General features: G+C 37.4%; 1 protein-coding gene and 1 pseudogene across 1 annotated transcript in view; both read left to right on the top strand.

Moving 5' to 3' along the window:
• Nucleotides 1–21,730, top strand: part of ZBBX (zinc finger B-box domain containing) — a 142,621-nt gene that overhangs the window by 79,330 nt on the left and 41,561 nt on the right. Inside the window, 2 exon segments of the mRNA XM_056110561.1 lie at nt 2,528–2,683; nt 8,499–8,673. Of these exon segments, the coding sequence (XP_055966536.1) occupies nt 2,528–2,683; nt 8,499–8,673 (331 nt within the window).
• LOC130019908 (60S ribosomal protein L26-like) lies at nt 3,501–4,098 on the top strand (annotated as a pseudogene).

Below are 21,730 nucleotides of genomic sequence, written 5' to 3'. Positions count from 1 at the left end.
TTTCCATTTCCTCGTGTTCTCTTTTATTTCACGGAGTAGTGTTTTGTAGTTTTCAATGTAGAGGTCCTTTACCTCTTTAGTTAGGCTGATTCTGAGGTATTTGATTTTCTGGGGCACAATTGCCAACGGGATTGTTTTTTTCATGTCACTTTCCTCTATCTCATTATTTGCCTATAAGAAGGCCATGAATTTTGGGGCATTAATTTTACAGCCTACGACTTTACTGTACAGGTGTATTGTTTCTAGGAGTTTCTTCGTAGAGGATTTAGGATTCTTGAGATAAAGTATCATGTAATCTGCAAATAGTGAGAGCTTGATTTCTTACTTTCCTATTTGGATGCTTTTAATACAGCATGGTACTAGAACAAAGACAGAGCCACAGACCAATAGAACAGGGTGGAATATCACTAACACAACCCCAAATATATGAACATCTAATCTTTGATAAGGGAGCAAGAAATGTGAAGTGGAACAAAGCCTCTTCAACAAATGGTGCTGGCATAACTGGACAATCACATGCAAAAAAATGGGCTTAGACCTGGACCTAACACCATGCACAAAAGTCAGATCAAAATGGATTAAAGATCTCAACATCAGGCCAAAATCCATAAGGTACATTAAATACAAGGTTGGAAAAACCCTCCATGATATTGACGTTAACAGTATCTTCAAAGATAACACTTCACTGACCAACCAAGTGGAAACAGAGATAAACAAATGGGACTATCTTAAATTGAGAAGTTTCTGCACCTCAAAAGACACAATAAGCAGAATATAAAGACAATCTACATATGGGAAAGGATAGTCACCCAATACCCATACAATATGGCGGGGGGGGGGGTGATAGCAAGGATATACAAAGCACTGGTTTAACTCCACAAGAAGAAAACATCCTACCCCACAAAAAATGGGGTAATGAAATGAACAGAAACTTTCTCAAAGAAGAAATCTGAATGCCTAAAAGGCACATGAGAAAATGCTCTACATCCACTAATCATCAGGGAGATGCAGATCAAAACAGAACAGAACGATATGACAATAATAGCTGGGAATGATCATTCATTCTGGACAAGAAATGAGTGTTAAAAGTAGGTAAAGAGATATTCTTTTTTTTCTTTTTGGGTAACACCTAGTGATGCTCAGCAATTACTCCTGACTCTGCACTCAGGAATCACTCCTGGCATTGCTCAGGGGACCATATGGGATGCTGGGAATCGAATCCAGTTTGGTCACGTGCAAGGCAAACTCTCTACCCGCTGTGCTATCACTCCAGTCCTAAAGAGATATTCTTGATACCTTTTCTTGTCAATACTGCAAACCACAATGCCCAAGAGTAGGTACAGAGAGAGACAGAGACAGAGACATAGAGAGACAGAGAGAGAGACTGAGAGAGAGAGAAGAAAAGCACCTGCCATAGAGGCAGATGGGGTGGGGTGGAGGATGATGGGAGGAAACTTGGGTCACTGGTACTGGGAAATGCACTACACTGGTGGAGGGGTGGGTGTTGAAACACTGTAGGACTGAAATCCAATCATGAACAGCTTTGTAAGGTTCTATCTCACAGTGATTCAATAAAAAAACTACTAATAAAATAAAATAAAATCAGCTGTTTATTCTCTCTCTTTTTCAGCATCATATTTTTTTAAATCATGGATGATAGTCCAGTGATTTTGTTGGGTATATAGCAATTGAAAACTTGGTACTGTTTTTTACTATAAACTTATATTTATTACACAACAGTATAGACAATCAACAGAATAGTAACATACAAAAGACTGGTATCTGTAAACTCAGACTAGTTATTAAAATGGTAGAGAAAAAGACTCCTAGTAATTTTGAACAAATGTAAGTTGGAATGAATCCGAGAAGGGAAGGTAGGAGTCAACTTAGCAAAGAATGTGGAGATGGTAGTCCAGGGAATACTGAGGAGTGGACCTTCCTAGAGTCAAACTCATGAACAGTCAGACATGAAGAACAGTTTGGGAGTTTGGAATGGATCTACAGGTAAAGCTGCTTTCTGCTGTGCACTTTAAAGCAGCAAATGCTTCCCTCCATATTTTTATCACTGAAGAATACACATTGTTACTTATTCAGTCTTTACCAAGTTAATTATTCTCACTTCTTTAGGCATTTTTTTTTGCTCAAAATAGCACATCTGTTTGAGGTTTCCATAGTGCAAAGGATTTCCACAATTTGAATGGTATATACCTAAGATCACTTTCCATCTCTGCCTCCATGCAAAAAAAGGATATTTATGTGAAGTCTCAGAATTTTATCACCAAAATGAGTTGTAATGAGGATTGAATGCTGTGTTCTTTGAGATATTTGGTATAATACTTGTGGAAGCTAGATGAATTATTAGTCAGTAGATGGTAACTATAATATTAATTTATATGTCAATTTTTTAAGTATAAATAAAATATATTGAAATTTAGAAGCCATAGACTGATAATGTGTTACTTGATATATGTAAATTGCTTATGATGACTTATTAGACTGTTAATTATATCTTATTTCTTTTTAATAGGACAAATCTCAAAGATTATCCAATGTACTAGATGTTGCACATCAGTTTATTAAAGAAGATGATCCAAATGAATGCAAAAAACATCATTTTTCTAAGGAGATTAGTAAAAATCATCATAAAACCGAATCTTTACTTTTGCAGGGAATGAGCTCGAAGGTAAGCAGAAGAAAATATAATAGTCTTATATCACACATGATCTCGGCAGCTGCCATTTACATACTTAGAGATTTACAAATGATTTTATTGCATTGTTGATTATGAAGTATTTCATATTAATCACACATTTATTATAAATATTTTAAAGAGATTATTCTGAGTAATACTATATTTAGATGAATGATGCTTTGATTATGTTGCATATTAGATATGGAGTGATAGCACAGCGGTAGGGCGTTTGCCTTGCACGCAGCCAACATGGCCAACCCGAGTTCGATTCCTCCGCCCCTCTCGGAGAGCCCGGCAAGCTACCGAGAGTATCTCGCCTGCACGGCAGAGCCTGGCAAGCTCCCTGTGACGTATTCGATATGCCAAACACAGTAACAACAAAGTTCCGATGGAGATGTTACTGGGCCCGCTCGAGCAAATTGATGATCAACGGGAGGGCCTTTACTTACTTACTTACTTTATTAGATATTTACATCAATTCAGAAAATGAGTATGAGAAAATTTTGAAAAAACAATAACAATTTTTAGTTAGTTATTATTAGCTATGATTTCAGAAAACCTAGAAATACAAAACCTTTCCAAACACTTTAGGTGACAATTTCACAGTTATTTAAAATAGGATTTATACCAAATTTTGGCAGTTACTCACATTGAATACTGATCCCAGTTTTCTAAGTGAATTTTCATTCTCATATCTGTTTTATTATAGCATGATTCTTTATGAAATAAACTTTCCTCAAATAAGAAGAGACACATCAGTTTTAATTCCTTTAAATCCCACTTAGTTTTCCTTTGTAGTTCAGTAATCATGAATAATTGGTCAGTGCCATACAGTATTTGGTGACAGAGTCAGACTTGAAATTTGCTCTATTGAGATTCAAAGTCATGATAAAAGAACAAATATATTCTGGCAGAAGGTGAAGTAGCATGCGGCTCCCTTTTCCTCAGTGGCTAATACTGAAGTGGTAACAACCAAAATTAAATTCAATCCTCTTGGGACTTGTGGCAAGAGCAAGAACCATAAAAGGCATTTCAATGCACGTTCCCACATTCGCAGAAAGCTCGAGTCGTCCCCCCCTTTCCAAAGAGGTGAGATAGAAGTGTCACGTGTGGTATACCCCAACTCAGAGGTTTAGATTGTGAGAGGTCACTACAAAAGTCAGAAAAATAACAAAATAGTTCATGTTTATCAGAAGAAATATGTCATCTGTATTGAAGACGTCCAGTGGGAGAAAGCAGACGGCACAGCTGTACAGGCATGAATTCACGAGAGTAAGGTAGTTATCACCAGACTGAAACAGGACAATGACCCCCAAAAGATCCTTGAACACAAAGCCAAATCTTGCCAAGTAGAAAAGGAAAAGGGAATATATAAGGAAGAAAGAATTGAGAAAATGCAGGAATAAACTTATATATGACTTGATTTAAAATTATAAAATGAAAATAAAAATACACTGTTATTATTATGCCTCTACACTCAAGGACCTATTAAAATGCTTGATTAGTCCAGGAAAGTTTAATATATTTATGTGGATTTTTTATAGAAGACATAAAAAATGTTTTTGAACAATCACTGAGTGAGGTCCAGTTGCCAGGAGTGGGGAGTGTAGGAGATAAGGCACTTGTACTTGCACTATGGCTGACCCCTGATCAATCTGTGGCACTGCAAATAGTCCCCTGAATTCTGCCAGAGGTGACTCCCGAGCACAGAGCCATGAGTACCCACTGAGCACTGCTGTGTGACTCAAACCCAGTAATACAAATTATGTGTTGATATACGATTCCCAGACACTATCCTAAATATTTTGTACATATTATGTTTTCTTTTTTATCTTTTAGCACAGCATTAGGGCGTTTGCCTTGCACGTAGCCAACATGGCCCACCTGAGTTTGATTCCTCTGCCACTCTTGGAGAGCCCGGCAAGCTACTGAGAGTATCTCGCCTGCACGGCAGAGCCTGGCAAGCTACCCATGAGGTACTCAATATGCCAAACACAGTAACAACAAGTCTCATAATGGAGATGTTACTGGGCCCACTCGAGCAAATCAATGAACAACGGGAGGACCGTGATAAGAAACTATTGATCAAGAGAGATATTTAGTTATCCAAGTCATCATCAATAGTGGAGCTTAGATCCTTATCCAGATGCTTACTCCAAGTTTCTTGTTCTCAACCACTCCTTAGAAATGTAAAAATTTATCCTTCTATTAAACTGCCATTTATCTCATTCATCTTATCAATAATAGTAATAAATTAAAAGGTACCTTTAATAAATACTCAATGCAGTTGATCCTTTATATATACCCTATCTTATCTTACAATCACAATCAGCTTGTAATATTACCCTGGTCAATACCCTATTAACAGGCGAAAAATGCAATGAGGGTTAATAGTTTCATTCAGGAGTCTAAATTAAGTCTGTTAAATAAATGTTAAGTAGATATACATAATTGAGTTTAATATCTGAGGTGGGTTTAGACATGTTTTATTTTAATAACTACTCAGTGATGCTGGCTATTCGGGTATACTTCTCTGGGCATCAGCTGTGGACACTCAGTTGTGTTATCTGTGTGCAGTGGAAAGCTTAAAGAAAGATTAAGACTAAAGAAAGATTCCGTTATTTGCTCAGTTTCACCTCTGCTGAAAAACATTTGTTCCACAGGTATAGTAAGAATCAGAAACACTGGACAACTTTGTTAAAATGTGTTTATTAATTTACCCTTACATTTAGTTTATGGTCTTGAAATGTAGTTTTCTATGCCAGAAAGTCTAAAGCTTGCAGAAGTCACTGTAGTGCCAAAGTCTGATGTCTATTTTAGCAATTTTCTCAAGGATCCAAGCCATATCAAGTATATTCTTGGCAAGGGATGTCATTCTTGAAGAGTTTTTATTTCAGAGACTGAATCCTGAATTTGAAACACTGTCTCCAGTTTTCTTGTAAGATCATACCATCAGGAAATTCATTTAGTAATTTATTTATTTATTTATTTATTTATGTGTAGGTTGTTTTTTTTTTTGTCATACCAGTGGGTGCTCAGGTGCCAGGCTCAATTCTCAGGAATCACTATTGGCAGTGCTTGGGGGAACCAGACAGTGTTTGGGATAAACCCAGATCACCCACATGCAAAGTAGGAGCCATATATCCAGTCCCTAGTCTTTTGATTCTTCTTCACTTCTGGAAAGTGGGTATATTAAAATACATCTTTTAGAAATATCATGTGGTCTAGGGATAGTATATATAAAACACTGAGTTTTATTTGCCTTTTCAAATTAAATTAGATCCTTTAGCATTGGACAGGGTCATATTGGAATCTGAGTAGAAGTGATATTTGATATTTCGGGCTGAACTATTAGGGAGACAGTATAAATCCTGGTTTCCTATCAATTGCAACTGTGGGAGAGCCATAACTACAGAATGTCAATGTCATATTTCTTATTCATTGTTTCAGACACAGTTTCCATGAAGAACTTTGTAATAAGTCATTTAGTTTCCAGTGCTGCTTCATCAGTGTGGAATAGGTACATACACACTTAAATATTTCTCACTGCATACTTGTTAATGTTATTCCCATATACTCCCAAAACTCACTATTTTAGAACTAAATTTTCTTAAATTATATTTGCTACTGTGAATATTGCTGGGAACCTACCTTCTATCTTTCCAAGACAAGAAGAAAAGTTGTTTCCTATCATCTTTTCTCTTCTAAGCTCATTTTCAAAATTTTGAAAAACATTTTTCATATATATTTATGAATATATGAAAATGATTATATTTCTATGTGAATAATTTTGGAAAATATTATTTTAATATATATTAAATATATATACCAAATACAGTGCTATCTATCATATAAAATAACCCTGATCATTTGGTCATTCTTCTCCAAATATTATTTCAAATACAGAAATCAATTTAGTTGTTGTTGTTCTTGAGCTAAACCTAGCAGTGCTCATGGCTTATTTCTTGCTCTGCACTCAGGAATCACTTCCGGTAGAGCTTTGGGAACCATATAAGGTTCCAGGAAACAAACCCAGGTTAGCCTTGTGCCCTTCCCTCTGTAGGGAAATGCTTGGGACCCATACAGAAATCAGTTTTTTCTTAAGGTGTATAGGTTTTCTAAAGTGAAAAGCGTTTTTCATCTCCTTACTCCTTCGGGGAGTCAGTTAAATTTCCAGTTTTGAGAATATACAGCTCTTTATGCAAATATTGAAATACTTTCCATATTACTCAAAATTTTTATGGTTAAAATGGTTTTTATTTCCCTATTAGTATATTTTACTACCTTCTTATTTTGCATGTGATAGTGGATGTAAGATACTCAATTAATGGGCTATGTAACAGCACTTAAAATAAGTATGTATAGTGTTCTAACTTTTTGTCAGTATAAGCTGAAGTTTAAGAACAATTTTGAAAGTTTAGAGAGAACAAAGGAGTGGGACACATGTTTTGCATGTGTGAGGACCTAAGTTCAAATTCTGAGTTCAATCCCCTTTACTACATGGGCCACTGAGTTACCACCAGTTCTAGCTTTGGTGGTCCCCGCCACCACCTGTACAAACTGCATTGTATCACTGAGCCACAGTATAGAATCACTGGATTTGGAAGGCCTCGATCTAAAAAAGAACAATTTTGAAAAGCATTGTTTTGCATATATATTTATATGGATGATAAAATACTACTATTCCTAGGTGAACAATTTTGAAAAATATTGTTCTTCATATTTATACCTATATGTATGTATTGGCACATTCATATTCTTTTCCAAGTTGTGTGGTTATCCCCTACTCTACCCCTCGGACTGCTGGAGTGGTTCAGGGGGTTACTAGTGACTAATGGTGGGTATAATTGGAGTGTTTTCTGTTTATCAGCTTAAAGAATATATTTGTTGACAGAAATATAATGTACTTTGGGGAGATGGTCTAAAGGTCTTTACATGAAGGACTTCTGATCCATCCCCTGAGTTGTGCTAGTCGAAGTATGCCCTCCCTCCATGAATAGATGCAATGTTGATTGGAATTTCTAAATCTTAATAATATTATAATGATCACTACCATTATTATGAATATTTCAGATGGTTTAATTGATTTATTTGCCTATGAATGAACTTTTCTCCGTTATACTGTGATACTTCAGTGACTTTGCATTTTTCATATAAGTTTAAGTTCCTCTTTATCAAAGACCTTTGTAACCTGCCACTTTGTCCTTATGTGTAGAGTTTATTTAAAAAAATAACAATCCAAACAACTTATATGTCCATGCTACTGTCAGTCAACTGCATTTTAAAGTACATATACCATTCTCTTTCCCTGAATACGGCTCTGCAATTTTTTTCCATACAATTATTGTTTACTTGAATTAAGTATTTTCTTGTTATTTTCATTTTTAATTGAAGATGTACCGATCTATAGTTTTATGACCAACAGCTAGTATTTGGCAACTGGAAGTTTCCTAGATACCTTTTGTTTATATTAGAAAAAAAATGGTTTATATTAGAAAACAAGTTTAGATTAGAATGCAGGCAATATTCATCTTACTAGGGAGAATTCTGGTGAATAACATACTGATAAATTCTCAGTTCTATAGGTTCCAGTTTTAATTTCTGAAAAAGCCACTTTTCAGATATTAAAAGTTTTAATATAATATCTGCTGATAGAGTTTTAAGGTATCACTCAATCAAATAAAACTTCAAAACTTTCTGTTCTTTTAAAATATGCAATTTACAATAAATAGACATTGTTTCTACTTGTGTTTTAAGATGTAGAAAATTATCAAATTTCACTTGAATAATTTTTTAATTGTTCTAGGTAGAAGTTTCAACAGCAATAGATACAGGGTATAAAACTCCTAAAGAGAGACTTTTGTGTGAAGAGTTATCTGATGAGGAAGCTTCTGCCCAGTCCATTCAGGAGTCTTTACATCAGTGGAAAACTGCACAGCATGATGAGGATAGGAAACTAAATTTACAAGTAACAAAACCAGGTACAATTAATTTTTTATATAAAATGTATGTTTTAAAATAAATAGAAATTTACTGACTGTGTATGCTCTATGAATATTTCCAATGTGAATTTGCAATGGTCAAAACTGTTAGGATAGAAATTTGATATTGTTTTTCAAAGTAATATCAAAAATTTGATGACTATTAAACCACATTGGCTAGTGATTTAATATTTAATAAACTCTGAATTAGCATTGGTGATATTTGCTTGTTTGCTATGAATATACAGGCTATAAATGAATACATTTCAATTTTGGGGTGGTTCAGAGGACTATTATGAGGTGCCCAATGCATCCCAGTTCCACGGTGTGTAAGGAAAGACCCTACCCTCTGACCACAAAAGTTTATACTTTTAAAAACTGTGTTTCGTAAAATTCATTTCAAGGACACTGAGAACTTTAAAGGAAGAACTGATACATCTTCTTTCTTCCTGAGAAAACACATCTTTTCTATACTTAATTATATTCACACTCATATTCTAAAAATTCAAGATGTATATGGCTGAAGTATATTTTTACTCTCTAAGTTTCCTAGCATTTTTCGAAGGAAAACATTTTAAATTATCTGACATTAAATTTTTTATAAAGAGTCTTGAAAAAAGTTCCAATTAACTTTTATTGAAAATAATATTTAATGGTAATAAATCTCAATATATTTTTGTTTGAAACATCTGAGTTTTAGTCTTTATTCTTTTTTAATAGTAGAATTTTTAATTTCTCCTTTTTAAACAGTGTAAAATTTCTTATGTCAATGTACCATATGCTGTTTTCTAACTAGAAAAGATTGTTTTACTAAGTTGTATTTTTTCTTTCAAATACTTTTTTACACATCTGTTCACTATGTAATTTAGTTCATATTTCTAAATTCTAATACTCTCTTTAGTTTTGTGCTATAATGTAACTTTCATTAGCAATATTATAGTTTGTGCTTTTAATATCGCTTTGTAGATTGATATAATTCTAAGTTTCTGTTCTGTAGCAGCCTAACTACTAAATAAATCATATCAGTTTTGGTTTGAGGAAACATTAAAAGCAATTTGACATTTTCTACTGTCTAAGCAGCAGAAGTATACAAATAGTATAATTATCATTTTAAATATTTGATTTCAACAAAAGTTAACTGAGAACAAGATGAAAATAAACTTGTTTCCTACCTAGAGATGACTAATTTTCCAACACTGAAAACTTTATTTACCACTAATATTACCATGTTAGTACATATTTTTCAATAGACACAATTATATTTACATCCACACAGAAACTCAAGTGAGGATGATAGTGTATTTATAATTTATTAGCTTTTTTATTGTTTAGATGATCTCAGATGTAACTTTTCATATAAATACAGATATATTTAGCTGGAATTGTAATACAGAGATAGGTAGAGATACTTGCATTCTATGCAATTACCCTTGATTTGATCCTCAAAACTTCATATGCACCATGAACACCTCTAGGAGTGATCCCTGAGCACAGGGTTATGAAAACAATTAGGTATTGTCAAAAATAAATAAATACAAATATAATATTTTAATTGCTTTATGATGATTTAATCAGAAATTTATTTTGGATGTTTTGTTTCTAGTTCTATTGTAATAGATGCTATAGTGAATTAGCTATTTTTACTCTTATGCTATTATCTAAAAACAAAATTGTAAATGTAGGTATGTTATGTTAGTTGTCACTCCTTATTTTGTAAATTATGATGAGCTTTGTCAAATTGTATTCTATAAATATGACTGCACCTGAATTCCCGCAGTTGATAAGTGAAAGAACTATATTCCCTATATTCTAATTCATTAAATTTAGCTTATCCAGTAGGCAATGGATGCTTATAACTTTTAACCGTTTTTTTTATAAACCACTTGTAATATTGTTGGGGTCCTGGCCAGTCGACCCTGACACACTGGAGTATGGTCCCCCTGGTCGCCGGACTTATTCCCTATAGAAGAGGGAGTGCGAAGGGGAGAAGTCTCTGCCCTGGCCCTCTGCGCACCCGTGGACTCCCGCCTCCACCAAGAAAGAACCACGGGACTCCCGCCTCCACCAAGAAAGAACGGCGGGAAGAAAGCTGGTGGTCAAGCATCAATCCGTTTATTAGCTCTCACACAGGGGGTTTTATACATCCATTTCAAGAGGGGGAATCTACGTGTATCACATTTACCTTGTCAGGCCCAATACAGATGTTAGTCAATGATTTACAACTCCCTCTTTCAAGGCCAGGTGTATTAGCTCAGGCAGATGCTAACTATTACATCCCTCATCCTCAACCAGAGTGCCTGCGTGTGTGCAGTGCTGGAGCAAGCCCCTGGACCCCTGTAAACAGGGCCAGCTCTTTCTTTCAGGGGCAGGGGATTTAGTCAGGCTGGCTTTTGAGACCTCAACATGATATAATTGTGAAACTATTTTATCAATTTGGCTGGAGCGATAGCACAGCAGGTAGGGCACTTGCCTTGCAATCAGCCAACCAGGTTTAAATTCCTCCACTCCTCCCTGAGAGCCTGACGAGCTACTGAGAGTATTCTGTCCACATGGCAAAGCCTGGCAAGCTACCTGTGACTTATTTGATATGCCAAAGACAGTAACAAGTCTCATGATGGAGACATAATTGGAGCCCGCAAGAGCAAATCAATGAACAATGGGAGGACAGTGCTACAGTGCTACAATATATGTCAGTATTTGAATATTAGAAATGTTTTAAATATTGGTATATAAAATGGCCGCCCTAAGCCTCCATCCCTCTCAGAGAGCCCGGCAAGATACCGAGTGTCCCGCCCTCATGGCAGAGCCTGGCAAGCTACCCGTGGCATATTCAATATGCCAAAAACAATGAGCCTCATTCCCCTGACTCTGAAAAGTCCCCAATATGGCAGCTTTAATTCTATGCACCAACATCCAATTACAATGAAGAAAAAATTGAGAAGTTCTACATGGAGCTGGAGAAGTTCTATAAAGAAGAACCCACCTTCTACAAGACCATTGTCAGTGATTTGAAAGCCAAGATAGGACCGAGATGATCAGCTGATGAACTCCACATCGGGATCCCTGACCTAGAATGGAACACACAGGGTGAGAGACTGAATTCATCATGTCGACCAAGACCATCCATGGTAACTCACAGTTCCAGAAGGCCGAATCTAAATATTGGACAGTTCCACAATGAAATTGACCACATCATATTCAATTGATGTTTTTGCCTGACCAATTTTGCTGTTTTCCCAAAATTCCAAATGGAATTGGACCATTGCCCCCTTCATGCAAAGTTCTACTTTGCGAAGCAGGGAGAAAGGACTGCAAAGCTCTTTGGCACTTGTGGCAACGTGGGAAGATGCCATTCTTGAAAACATCGATGAGGAATACAATCGACTGGTTCAGCACCTCCATGACTGTGCAAGGAATGCCGAAAGTGGGAAAGCCACGAACAGATGCCTGTCTTCGGAAACTCTCAAGCACACTCCCTAACGTAGTTTGGCACGGGCCTCAGGCAACCACAAGGGAATATCCAAGCTTGCAAAGATGTACAGGGAAGCAATAAATGAAGACCTCAAAGAGAGAAGAGCATCAGTGTTGGCCAATTCATCAGAAGCCAGGAAAAGTATTTACAACGCCCGCCTGTCCTTCACCAACTACAAGACCAAAATGACTGCCCTCCAACATCCTGATGGATCTATCACATATTCCAGAAAGGCAATGAAGATTACCCACAACTTCTACTCAGATCTCTTCAGTAGTCAAGTCCATCAGCCCACATACCAAATTTCACAGAATGGATATGTTATCCCCAACATTCTCCCTTCTGAAGTCCAACACGCCCTTTCATCGGTAAAGAAGCAAACAGCACCCGGCCCAGATAAGGTCACTTGAACACCTGAAGAACCTGCCGCCAGTTCTCATCAATACACTGGCTCAGCTCTTCACACACTGCCTGTCTGAATAAAGTTTCCATCTCAGTGGAAAACCAGCAGTACTGTTCTGTTGTACAAGAGGGGAGACATCCACAACATTAGCAACTATCGCCCAATCTGCCTGTTGTCCATTGTCTAGAAGTTGTTCACTCGTGTCATCCTGAATAGAATAGGCAGAACACTAGAAAAAGGACAACCATGTGAGCAAGCCAGGTTCCGAAAAGGATTCAGCAAAATTGACCATATCTATATGGTGACCAAGCTCATTGAGGTTTTGTGAGAGTTCATGATGCTGCTCTGTCTAACATTCATCAATTTAAAGAAGGCCTTTGATTCTATTGAGACTAAAGCTGTCATCGAAGTCCTAGCCAAACAAGGCATTCAAACTCAGTACATCAGAATCCTCTGCGAGCTGTATTACACTTTCACCCCCAGAATCTCACCATTATACAAGGAAGTGATCATTGACATCAAGAGAGGGGTTTGGTAGGATGATAACATTTCACCAAAACTCTTTAGTGCCACCCTCGAGAATGTCATGAGACGACTGGAATAGGAAGAGATGGGAGTGAAGATAAACAGGTGGCAACTACACCACCTCACCTCTTCTTCGCTGATGACATCACTCTAATAACACCAAACATTTGCCAAGTGGCACAAATGCTGGCCGACTTTGACTGTGAGTGTGGAAAGGTCGAACTACAGCTGAATCTCACCAAGACAATATTCATGAAAAACGAACTAGTTCCTGATGTTCCATTTGCTCTCAATGGAATGAACATCTCTGAATGCAGCAGTTATGTGTACCTTTGAGAAGTCAACATGAGGAACGACTTGGCTCCAGAACTGCGCAGGAGGAAGAGAGCAGTGTGGATCCCCTTCAAGAGCATCAAAGATTTTGTTAAGTGGATGAAGAACCTCTGGCTCCAGGCACATCTTTTCGACTTCACCATTCTTCCTGTACTAACATAAGCCTCAGAGACCTGGGTCCTACGAAAACAGGTTGAGAACGCTGTTTGTGTCTCCCAAAGAGGAATTCAAAGAGCTATGCTTGGAATACCACATTTCACTCAAGTGAGAGAAGGAATCCGGCGTTCCAACCTCCGTCGATGATCAAGAATCAGGGCTGCTCTCTCGTTTGCCAAGGCATTAAAAATCAGATGGGTCATACATGTAATGCAATTTAGAGACGACAGCTGGACTAGAGCTGTTACTGACTGGATTCCAAGGGGTATCAAAAGGACGTGTGGCTATAACACCTATAACACCTAATTTATTGTATATGATGTGCAAATATATGGTGGTCTATTTTTGATACCCACCTATGAGATGGTCAGACTTCTTTGTCAAAACCCTGAACAAATGTTTTGAGGCTCTTTGTGTTCCTGGAGCGAGCAGATATCATTGTGCTACATGTGACAGGGAGTAATGGAGATGTTACTGGCACCCGCTCGAGCAAATCAATGATCAACGGGATGACAAGTGATAAAAGTGATATAAAATGTATCTCAATCATTTTTTAACACAAGGAGCATAATAGCTACTTATTTTTTGTGATTAGTTGACTCCAGAATACAGACCCTAACCTCCTATACCTGTATACAAACACCAAAATCCATGGATGTTCAAACTGCACACACACACACACACACACACACACACACACACACATATACATTGTAATTGCATTGAACCAACATTATCTTCAAATATTCTTTCACAAAGTCTCTAAATTTTTTATAATACCTAATTCATGCATATGATGTGCAAATATTTGGTGATCTATGTTGTTAGAGAATAACATCAATAAATATATCTGTTTGGCACAAAAACATTTGTTATAGGTCTGCCTACATGGAATCTAATTTTGGCCTATGTTTGGTTGAATATGCAGATGTCCTTCAAATACAGAAGGCTGGCTCTAAGAACAGTGGGAAGTAGTAATGCGCCAATGCAGTGCAGTCACAATTTAATTTGGATTTACAATCTAAAATGGGGTCAGATTAATTTAAAAGATTAGCATAATCCATCTCTGTGTCTCTTCATCCGTGTCCCTCTGCTCAGCTCAGGAGATTCAGATTCAAAGATGGTGTCATTGAATACGTCACGGGGAGCTTGCTAGGCTCTGCCTTGCGGATGAGATATTCTTGGTAGCTTGCCTGGCTCTCCGAGAGGGGCGGAGGACTCGAACTCGGGTCGGCCATGTTGGCTGCGTGCAAGGCAAACACCTTACCGCTGTGCTATCGCTCCAGCCCCCCCAAAAAACAATATAAAATAATTATTTTGGTTCTGGTTTGGGGAAGCGGTTGGGGTTCAGGATGGAAACATCAAAATTATGGTGGTAGGAAGGTGTAATGGTGGTGTGATGAGAGTTCAAATATTAAATTAATCAAATATTGTGATTTACTTGATAAAAATAAAATAAAATCTAAAGAAAAAGGAAAAATAATGATAAATAATTTTTTAAAACTCAACTGTAACGTTTTAAGTAATGGTTCTTTAATGAAAATAATCTGTTTGAAATAATTATAATAATCCTTATGAAGTGTATAGCTTGTACCAAGAGAAAAATACAATTTCGTTGTACTATCTTACAAATTCGTATCAGAAGGATCTGGAACACATGTATAGTAAGATATTTTTATAGTGTAATATTCACTGTATCACTGTATCACTCTCATCCCATTGATCATCGATTTGCTCAAGTGGGCACCAGTAACGTCTCCATTCGTCCCAGCCCTGAGATTTTAGCAGCCTCTCCTAACTTCCTTCCCAATGGTTCCGTATTGGTGGCTCTTTCAGGGTCAGGGATATGAGACCCGTTATTGTTACTGTTTTTGGCATATCGAATATGTGGGGATGGGTGGGAGGGGTTGCTTGGCTCTGCCATGTGGGCGGGATACTCTTGGTAGCTTGCCAGGCTCTCCGAGAGGGATAGAGAATATATATATATATATAAAAGAATAATATAAGAGAGTACAAGAAAGTATGTTAAAACCAAACACATGTGTGCTGGTGTTGGATGGAGTCAAAATATAGTGTAATATTATGGAAGATAAAGTGCGGGACTAGAGTATATTGGAGTAATTAATATAGATACATTCATATAAGACATGGGCTTCATATGCTGACTCACGCACTTCAGGAGTTGTATTAACAATTTGTTAAGTTAGTTAATTGAGTGTCTGAATTAATTATGTGTAACTTATTAAGTTATCTTTTAACTCTATCCTTCACGAGGTACCAGGAAACCTTTTGTAGAAAAGGAATTACTAATACCCTGATATTTGTATGATAGCCTCTCTATATTGAAGATAGATAGAAATGCTTCAATAAAATTGAACTATCTGTTTCTAAGCAGAATTACAAAAACCTGGATTTGTAAAAAACATGCCAAAAAGTGGGCAGACGAGACTTATAAAGCTTTCATTCGAAGAGATATGTGTAATGGTTATTATTCTAAAAAGTCATAAAGTTTCTTTTTGCACTTAAATAGAACATATTGGAATGATGGGCTGGTACAACATGAACCACTATATTGGGAACTAGAGCCAGCCCACAAATTTGGGGTCCTTCAGTGAACAAGGCACCTTTGTCATTTTAGGGGATTTTCTAGTGTGACTAAAAGAGTTTCTTATGTATCTTTGTTCAAGCTTTCCTTACAGAAACTTAAGGCAATTACAGGAAACACATGAAATAAGAAAAATTCCAGATATTTTCAAGTCTCTATCTCTGATACTTGGAGACCATGGTTCAAAAATGAGTCTTAGATATTTATGGCAGAGTGCCGCAGTAAAACTGCACGACTATTTTATGGTTATTTTTCCAATACAGCTAGCTGACATTGGAGAGGATATGCTTAGTAAAGAGGCAGATATACTAGACTGTGTTGGTAGTTTAACTGTGATATAAAGGTTGCTAAGGTAGTGCCTAAGTAGAAGATGCTAGAACTGTCTCCATCCAACATCAAATTATCGTGCAAGAAAGAAAATCATGTTTCTGTGGATTTCTGAGATCAATATTACTATCAAGTGCTTTAAAAATATAGGAATATTTTAATTTTATTTCCTCTTAGCTAACCTAAGTGATGCAGAAATCATTGGTCTTAAAACTGAGTATCAGTTATAGCAAACTTGATCATATGAGAATGATGATAATGTCAATTGCAGCTATTTTTTTGTATGTAATCTCTTACTGGGGAAAACACTCTTGCCAGGTAAGGAAATTATTAGTCTATCACAGAGTTTGAGAATATTTTTTTCAAAATATTTATAGTAAATATTCCAGTATTTGATATTCACTTAGAAACACTCAGATTTGCCATTGTAGCCAGAAAAGTCATAGACAATACAAAAACAAATTGATGTGTTTTATTTTAGAACACTAAAATCTTAAAAGTTTGATTTTTCATGGCCATAATAACAGCATAACTTCTCAGTATTACTTCAGACCTATATTAATTCTGCTTTCTAGTCGTCTGAAAGGACTGTGATTGTTTTGATATAGTGTAGAAGATGGTGATTGATTTTTTTATTGAGGGTGTAATGATAAGAGGTCTTGGTGAAAAGGTTCTCTTGATATTACAGCATAATTTATTAGATATTTCCATTATGAAAAGGGATTACAATAGTCATAATGGAGAAAAATTCTATATAATTAAATACAGATTTTCTTCTGCTGCTTACCATGCCTCTTTCTACTAGCAGAAGCCTAATTTATTACCATTATATTTTGCACAACATTACCTTCAGCCAGTAAACTTATTTTATAATTAAAGTGGTATGCTAATTGTAACATCCTCAGACAATTAGTATATTAGCATGAGCAGGACTATCTAGAAGCAACTGGCTTGGAAATTTGGGGAATAACCTGAAAAAGTTTCACTACTGGTTCCATCTGTGAAAGAACATCTGCGGTTTATTGTTTCTCTTACTAAGTGCTATATTAGTATTTTATGAGACTACAGAGACTACAGTACTGCTTCTTAGAGTTGAAACTGCATTAGTAGACATTTTGGGGGAGTTATCAGCGCTACATAGACAAACAGACTACTATACTAACTGTTTTGGTTGAGTACAATTGACCAAGGAACAATAGTATATAATGGAAAAAGAAGTGACTCCAGCTGGACACCACCAAATGGTGCACTTCATTATTCATTTTGTGTTCAGTAATATTCACTTGAAACCATATCAACCTAGTAAAAATGAAGTTACCAAAGATGTTTGATGTTTTTAACTGTTACATCAAAATAAAAAGATGAGAGTAGAACTGCTGAAATATAACTTTAGTCTCTGTGCTGAGATTTTACAATGACTTCATTCTTTCACCACGCAATTTGCACCACTCAGATAACTTCTCTTCTATAACCATTGCTTTCAATGTTTTATTATAAGGTTTCTTATTTTGTTTCTCTAAGATTGAGAACAGCTATTCTGATTTAAGCTTACAGATGCTTGAACACCATTTGTTCCCATTGCCCAGTAATTTTGTTTGCCTTGGATTTGGGTTACACCTAGTGGTGCTCAGGGTTTATTTTTGGCTTTGTGATTATGGATCATTTCTGCCATAAAAAGCCATTTTGTTCCTGCTGAGAATCACACTGATGCTGGCTGCATGCGGCTACTTATCCCGAATCTTGTCTTTCTGGCCCCAGCCTGTCAGGATTCTCATTGATACATAGTTAGTAAAAGGGTTTCCAGGGAGCCAAGAATTCAGTAGGAATTTGAAAATGTATTGGAGAAAGTGGAGAGAAAATAGTGTGTCAGAAACTTTATGATGGAGGAGCAATAATTGTGGTAATGGAACTGAAGGTAGGTGTAGCTGGCTAGGCCTTAGAAAGCAAGGGAGAATTGTAACAGCAGGACAGAGAGTTATGTCTTTGTGACCTGGAAAGTCAAGCCTGCTCAGTGAACAAACAAATATGTATGAGAGACAAGTTGGTAAAGTACGTTATCATAACAAGTAAAGGTGTTTTTAAAAATAGAAGTGAGGTCATGGGGCTGGAGTGATAGTACAGGCGGATCGGGGCTTTGCCTTGCATGTGTTCGACCCGGGTTTGATTCTTGGCATCCCTTATGGTTCCCCCTGAGCACTACCAGGAATAATTCCTGTGTACAGTGCCAGGAGTAACTGCTGAGCATCGCTGGGTGTGATAAAAAAAAGAAAGGAAAGAGAGGTCATATATAAATATAGTTACTATAGCATACTTAATATTATTAAGATATAACTTTGCTGATACGTGGTTTGTTTTTACCCCAGAGTATTTAATGTACATAATATGTGGGCATAATAGGTATAAATTTACTAATGCTTTTATTTTCTTAAGATTAGTTAATATATAAAAATACTTATAGATGGGGGGAAAAGAGTAACCACTGCTCTTGTAGCTTCTAAAAGAACATAACTGCTTTACAGCATACAGCCAAAGAGAAGGGCCACATGGAGGGCAGGGATCCACAGCTCCCAAAGAAAAAAAAAATACAGGTTCCAAAAAGAGCCGAGATCATCGGGAAGTCCCAGATGGGGTAGGTACCGCATCCCGCCTCCCCCAGATGGAACCTCGGTGACCAGAAGCCTCTACAAGCACAGCTCGAGTATGCAGGAACTAGGACTTTTCCTCAAATCTGCTGGAACTACAACTCCCAGGTAACCTCTGATTCCAGAAGTCATGCCCACAGCCTGCCCCCCAGCACCATCTTTACAGCATACAGCCAAAGAGAAGGGCCACATGGAGGGCGGGGATCCACAGCTCCCGAAGAAAAAAAAATAAAGTACAGGTTCCAAAAAGAGCCGAGATCATCGGGAAGTCCCAGATGGGGTAGGTACCGCATCCCGCCTCCCCCAGATGGAACCCCGGTGACCAGAAGCCTCTACAAGCACAGCTCGAGTATGCGGGAACTAGGACTTTTCCTCCAAACCGACATCTCTCTATATACAAAGTGATCCATGGGAAGTAAACCACCCAACGTTTCTCCCTGAAAATCAGAGTTAAGTTTGGAGCACGGCCACAGCCCCAGAAACACAAGGACTTAATGCATAACCCAGCAGCTTGGAGCAGAAAAGTGAACTGACTATGCGTTAATCCAGGGCATCATGTCTGCCCAGAGGGGAAAGGGTGTTGCCCCATTCGCCCTCTTTTCTCTGGAAAGAAGGATGGCGGCCGCATGGGAGCCTTGTGGACAGCAGGTATGAGCCGGGGGTGTGGGGGTAACTAAAACTTCATGGGAAGGGGGGTGTTCTGGTCCGTCCTTCATGCCCTACCGAGGTCACCAGTTGCCCCCCGCGAGTGGCTCTCCAGCACGGCCACAGCCCCAGAAGCACAAGGACTTAATGCAGAACCCGGCAGCGTGGAGCAGAAAAGTGAATGGACTATGCGTTAATCCAGGCCATCATGTCTGTCCGGAGGGGAAAGGGTGTTGCCCCAGTCACCCTCTCTTCTCTGGAAAGAAGGATGGTGGTCACATGGGAGCCCTGTGGACAGCAGGTATGAGCCAGGGGTGTGGGGGCAACTAAAACCTCATGGGAAGGTGGGCGTTCCAGTCCGTCCTTCACGCCCTACCGAGGTCACCAGTTGCCCCCCACGAGCGGCTCTCCAGCACTGCCACAGCCCCAGAAGTACAAGGACTTAATGCAGAACCCAGCAGCTTGGAGCAGAAAAGTGAATGGACTATGCGTTAATCCAGGCCATCATGTCTGTCTGGAGGGGAAAGGGTGTTGCCCCAGTCGCCCTCTCTTCTCTGGAAAGAAAGATGGCGGCCGCATGGGAGCCCTGTGGACAGTAGGTATGAGCTGGGGGTGTGGGGGCGACTAAAACCTCATGGGAAGGGGGGCGTTTCGGTCCGCCCTTCACGCCCTACCGAGGCCACCAATTATCCCCCACTAGCGGCTCTCCAGCACGGCCAAGACTCCAGAGCACAGAAACCAATTTCTTAACTATCTGACTTTCAGTAGAAATACTTCCAGGGTCAATAGGTAAAATAGCAGAAATCCAAAACCAACATTTAATTCTTGAACCCAGCTGTAGAAAGCAAATCACTTCACAATTCTTTTTCAGCATGTCTGATTTGGGGGGGGGGGGGGTAAACTCTAAATAATAGTGGTGAATCTTTTACTGAAACAATGAATCTAATCAAAGCAGATAGAGTGTTAACTAGAATTCATCTGCCTCACAGGGACTGGGAGGGGTGGGGAGTGGGGTTTTATTGGGGTTCTTCATGGTAAAAAAATAAGTATTGGTAAAGGGAAATGTGTTTGATATTTGCATGACTGAGACCTATACCTGAAAGCTTTGTAACCTTTCCCACAGTGATTCAATAAATAAATAAATAAAATAAATTAAATAAATAAATAAATAAAAATAAAAGAACATAACTAAGGTGGGGTTTTGTTTTTTTTTAATTCTCTTAAATATTATGTAAGTGAAATCTAGTATCATCAGTATGCAGATAACTTCAATGCAAGCACTTTACAAATACTATAAAATAATCTGGTATGGAAGCATGTCAAGACACAGGTTGCTCTGTGCACATATGGAAAGCATTGCCTTGACATATTTTCTGGCCTCTCTATCAAATTAAAAAAATAAATATTCTAAATTAATTAAAATTAATTTACTGCAGTTTTTAGTACTTTATATGAATACATAAAATTTTACTGTTATAACAAAACTTATGTAATACTTTCTATAAGTTTGAAAGACAGCTGTACATCTTGATATAAGTTGTAGATACTGATTTGCAGTTTATTTGTACACTCTCTCATAGCATTTAGGCTATATATATATTGTCTGGGCTGCTTTTCATTTTCACCAATTCTTAAATTGAGAAATTAAAATTTTTGTTAGTCTAATTGAGATAAAATAGCATATTGAATTTGTGAATCTCTTGTTCAAAAAATATATTTTCCTGGCTCATAGCCACTTAGTAACATGCTTTGAATTACCAAGTCTTTTAATTATTTTATTGATTTAAAATTAATTTTTATTTCTATATTCTAAAGGCAGGTTTCTTTCATTGTGAAAGAAAAGTATTTATAGTGTCCTAGAAATTCTCTCAAGTCCATTTCCTTTATGATCTCAGCATCTGTAATATTATTCCACCTTTTATTATTTCAACCACCTATTATTCAACCAC

The sequence above is a fragment of the Sorex fumeus genome, unplaced genomic scaffold (genome assembly GCF_029834395.1).
Source record: "Sorex fumeus unplaced genomic scaffold, SorFum_2.1 ptg000010l, whole genome shotgun sequence".
Taxonomy (NCBI): domain Eukaryota; kingdom Metazoa; phylum Chordata; class Mammalia; order Eulipotyphla; family Soricidae; genus Sorex; species Sorex fumeus.
Note: the sequence above shows the minus strand (reverse complement) of the source record. Positions and strands in the feature narration are given on the sequence as shown.